The following is a 5,523-nucleotide window of genomic DNA, read 5'->3' as shown; positions in this document are numbered from 1 at the left end:
AAAAAAAAAAAAAAAAAAAAAAAAAAACATTAATAAAAATAAATATATATAGGTGAAAGAAAAGTGCTTAATATTTTAATATAATATAGATATTATAAATTTACTATTTAAAAAAAAAAAAATTTAATTAAATATATAAAAAAATATAAACAAATATTATATATATATATATATATATATATATATTATTGTTTGTTAACCATATATTATTAAATATAGTAATCCTTTATATTATAAATAAATATATAATTGTGTTTATATAAACATTTAAATTTATATTATGCTCATGATAGATGAAATAAATAAATAAATAAATAAATAAATATATATATATATATATATATATATATTGTGTGAACATTCAGTGTATTTATGAATCCTCATTAAAGGATGATATATTAAATTTTCTGGTTTTGTCATAATCCCTTATAATACTAATACCACACATTATCTAAAAAAAAAAAAATAATAATAAATAAATATAACATATATAATATATATATATATATGTATAATTATTTACATAATACACTTATTCTTACCTCCGTCACATGAACTATAATTGCTAAATCCGGTTTTGTTAAATTCACTGAATAATTATTTCCTATACAATTATCCAATACTGTCAATACATCTTTTTTTGTTAATGTTCTTGTATTCGAACATTTATATATTAATCCCCATGTAGTTTTTTTTTCTCCTGAACTGTTCAGAACTGTTTCGTTTTTATTTTCTGACTTTTTTTCTTCATTATCATTTTGGCTGTTTGTTTTGGAAGTCTGATCATTTTTATTTTCATCATCATTTTTATTATTATCGCCATTTTTATTTTCATTATTATCTCCATTTTTATTTTCATTATTATCGCCATTTTTATTTTCATTATTATCGCCATTTTTATTTTCATTATTATCGCCATTTTTATTTTCATTATTATCTCCATTTTTATTTTCATTATTATCTCCATTTTTATTTTCATTATTATCTCCATTTTTATTTTCATTACCTTTCGAGGTGTCTTCATTCGCATTTTCTTCTTGTGGTTCATCTTGCTTATTGGCTAGCTCACTTGTTTTTTCTTCTGACACATTCAACAACTTGAGCAAATTCGTAATAGTAAAGTTTTCTTGTACACATAATCCTTTAGAAAAATTTTCCTTTAATAATGGAAGGAGTGTTTTAATAAAAGGTGATATATGAGGTTTACATATACAATCGAACGGTATAATTTTACAAATATTTCTTAAGATATATTTTTCTTTTTTATTTCTAGCCATAGAAAAAATTTGTGTAACAATTTCTGATGGATTTTTATCTGCTGCATTATTAAATTTGATGAATGTAAAGTTTTTTATAATATTTCTCAAAGGAGCAAATCTAATATAATCTGAATTTTCTTTACGTATCTCTTCATTCAATTGTTTTTCAACGTTACTTGTTTTTCTATCAGAATCATTATCATGATCATCTGTAGCAGCCTCCTTAATTTTAATCTCTCCTTTTTCCAAGTTCTCTTCAGGGAAATGCAACTTTAAAAAGTTAATAAATTCTTTTATACCAGAACTCATTTTACGAGGTGAAACAGTTGATAGAAGTATTCCTTTACATTGCGCACTCACATTTATTTTTTGCCTCTACAAAAAGGAAAAGCATTAAGGACATGTTCATAAAACATCACATCCATATATGTTCAAATATGTATATATATAATAATAGATAAATATATATACATATATACATAAATATATGTACATATATATATATATATATATATATATATTATTTTTATTTTATTTTTATATTTTTCCTTTTTTATCTTATGCTTAAGGAGGCAGTACCTTTGTGGCATGTTTGCTTCCTTCAAATATAAACTGATTAGTTCTTTTCGTTTTTTTATATTCCATTGTTTTATAAATATAAAGGATAATTATTAATAACCAAATGTATAAGATTCTTATTTTTTTATAAAACAAAATAATATAAAATAAAAATATAAATATAACAAACCTAATTATAAATGTTTAAAGAACAATGTGAATGCATTTAAATTTAGGATACAATAGTTGGCTATTTATAAATATAAAATAAACTGACTAAATCAGAAATTAAAAATAAATACAATATATATATATAATATTATATATTTATATTTTAATTCCGTAAAATTATAACAAAATATTTTATATACATGGGTTAAATTAACAATTATATCTATTTCGTATTATTGATAAAAAAAAAAATAAATAAAAAATGAAAACAATTTAATAAATAAACTTATAAAAAGTAGTACCATAAAATAATACATATAATTATATATATATATATATATATATATAATATATATTTTATATATAGTTCATTGTTTTTTATCACAAATTTATAGTATATTTAAATGGCAATATATTATATTATATATATATATATATATTACATATTATATCTATATATAATAATATATTTATATAAATAAATATTTAATGATACGTAGGTAAAATATTATATACATTTTAAAAACAACATGAATATTTCTTCATATTATATTTATAACATCTAATATAAAAAATATATACCTTTATTACATATGTTATAAAAATAAAATATAAAATTTAATTTTTATTTTTAATATTCTTACTTATGTAGAAGATATTTAAAACTTACAAAAAAAAAAAAAAAATTACAACATGATTTGAAAGAATTTAAATATATATATATATATATATATATATATATATAATAATATATATATATAATATATATATAATCGTATTTATTTTTATGTATTTTAAAAAATATATGTATGTTTGTTTTTCCTTTATTTTGTAATGAATAAACATATTATCGATTTGATAGTAAACCGTAGATTATTAGAAAAAAAACGAATTATTGATAAACAGTTAATACGAATAAATTTAGAAAATATTATCTTACATTTTGATAAGTATTCAAAAGGTTACAAAAAAACACACTATGATTTGTTAAATAATATTTGCATATACACAAAAATAATAAAATTAGATTATAATTATTTATTATATTTTTATAAAAACTTGGTTAATCCATTATTAAATGATAAAAATATAAAAACAGATATTAATTTTTTATCCAATATTATTTTTACATTTAAAAAGAATGAAAAGTGTAATCATATATTAAAAGAACTAAGTGATTATATTTTAACAAACCTTAAGAAAAATGAAGAAATATTAAAATATAACAGAAAAGAGAACAGTATATTATCAAATGATTTAAATACTTGGATAAATATTATACATGTTCTTTCAAAATATAAAGATATAAATATTATTGAAATGTTACAAAAAATTATAATACAAGAAGATAATAATTTATTATGTACTAAAGAATATATAATAAATACCAATACAAAAGATAAAATAGATATATCATATCCAAAAAATAATTCTTTTTTTTTTTTTGGTACACTAAATGAACATAATGTATATAATAACATATATCATGATAAAAATATATTTTTCTCATTAAAAAGGATTAATTATAAATTAATAGAAACATTAACTCCGAGAACATTCAGTATATTATTAAATATCTTAACAAAAATACCTATAGAACCATGTACAAATTTTAATATATTTCTTATATTAAAAATAAAATATATGCTTAACGATTTTTCAAATATAGATTTGTGCTTAATTTTTGAAAAAATATATCATTTTAAAGGAAAGGATAAAAATTTTTATTTATTATATAATATAATTTATAATGAAATATTAAAAAGAATACAATCATTGGATCTTTTACAGATATGTTTAATTTTTAATAATTTAAAAAAAAATTATAATTTGGAACATCAAATGAATACATTTATCTCTTTATTTATAAACAAAATAAAAAAATATTATAATTTATATAAAGATGTAACTATAGATAAAGACAAATATATATTATTTACAAAAGATAAAAAATGTCTTATTGAAATGATGCCAATGTTTTTCTTATCATACATTAAAAATTCTCCACATATATTTCCTTCATATAATTTATTTAGTACATTTGTTAGATATCAATTTTTCACAATACATAAATATATACTATATTTAAAAAATAATATTTCCTTACAAAAACAAAATGGATATAAAAAGAAAACATATAATTATCATTATATTCCATTAAATAATATTAATCAAACATTATGTAATTTTTTTTATGCTTATTCTGGATATATGTACAACACCTTATCAGCAAATGGTTGTCATAAGCATAAATATATATATATCCAACATTTCTATATAACTCTTAATAATATATATGCATTCTTATATTTTTTTAAATTCTTATATGAAAATAATTTATATTATTTTAAAAATTCGAAACACAACTTTTTATTATCAATACATAAGTCCCAACTATTGATTTTTTTTTATACATTCTGGTCATATATATCCGATATATTATTATACATATATAAACATCAGCAAAACAAAACCATAAAAATAACAAAAACAAAAAAAAATCCTAATATGTTTAATAGTCATAAACCAAATTGTAGTATATTTAATGACATACAAACATATCTCATGAAAAATAAAAAAAATAACCATCATCATCATCAAACTCTTTCTTCTCTTTTTTCTTATATAATAAAATTGTCCTATTTGAAAAAAATATATTATATACTTAATCTATTAGATTCTATAAATTTAGAGCATCTAATGAAAGAATCATTAAAATATAATAACACATATATTAGCTCAATTTATCAAAATATAATGGACACACTCAACACTACCCAGGATCCTAATACAAAAACGTGTTATCTATTCAGAAGAAAAATAATTGGTCCGTACACAGCATCGGTATTAGTTCAAGAATGAAACAATATCAAGATATATCAAATATTTAAATGTATATATGTATTTATATATTTATATATTTATTTGATTACCCTTTTATTTTACCCCTTTGGAATTTTATATATTTTTTTATTCTATTTATTTTTTTTTGTTATGAACTTTTGTGTGCGTTAAACCTTATCATACAATATGAAATAAAAAAAAAAAAAAAAAAATAATAATTAAAAGAATGAATATCTTAAAATTTTCATGTTTTCCTCTCTACAGTTTTTAACTTGTATAAATATATCACAACAATTTTTTATTATATATTTGAATGTATATATATATGTTCATACATGTGCATATATAATTATTTAAAACTCAAATATATCTATCTAACATTTTTCTTCTTTTATAAGGTTAATACTATAAAATTAAATAATACATTGATATATAAAAATTTATATATATATATATATATATATATAATATATATATATATTTAATATTTTATTTTATTCATAATATTTTAAAAATATAAAAAAATATAAATACATATAAAAAATATATAATTAAATATTTTTTATTTATTTATTACCCATTTGAAAAAAAAATAAAAAAAAAAAAAAAAAAAATAGAATATGCATATATTATAATATATATATATATATATATATATATATATATATATATATATATATATATATATATA

The 5,523-nt window shown here is 17.1% G+C and overlaps 2 protein-coding genes across 2 annotated transcripts; one reads left to right on the top strand and one right to left on the bottom strand.

Moving 5' to 3' along the window:
* Positions 1–370: 370 nt before the first annotated feature.
* Positions 371–1,904, bottom strand: PRSY57_1248500 (hypothetical protein; the record flags this gene model as incomplete). Its single annotated transcript, XM_012908896.2, has 3 exons — positions 371–451; positions 543–1,634; positions 1,839–1,904. 3 exons carry the CDS (start codon positions 1,902–1,904, stop codon positions 371–373), a joined length of 1,239 nt encoding a protein of 412 aa, XP_012764350.2.
* A 918-nt stretch (positions 1,905–2,822) lies between these two features.
* Positions 2,823–4,850, top strand: PRSY57_1248400 (putative membrane protein; the record flags this gene model as incomplete). The annotated part of the gene is made up of 1 exon (XM_020115117.1): positions 2,823–4,850. One exon carries the CDS (start codon positions 2,823–2,825, stop codon positions 4,848–4,850), a length of 2,028 nt encoding a protein of 675 aa, XP_019970270.1.
* Between the last annotated feature and the right edge of the window lie 673 nt (positions 4,851–5,523).

Source organism: Plasmodium reichenowi, chromosome 12 (assembly GCF_001601855.1).
Source record: "Plasmodium reichenowi strain SY57 chromosome 12, whole genome shotgun sequence".
NCBI classification, from domain to species: domain Eukaryota; phylum Apicomplexa; class Aconoidasida; order Haemosporida; family Plasmodiidae; genus Plasmodium; species Plasmodium reichenowi.
Note: the sequence above shows the minus strand (reverse complement) of the source record. Positions and strands in the feature narration are given on the sequence as shown.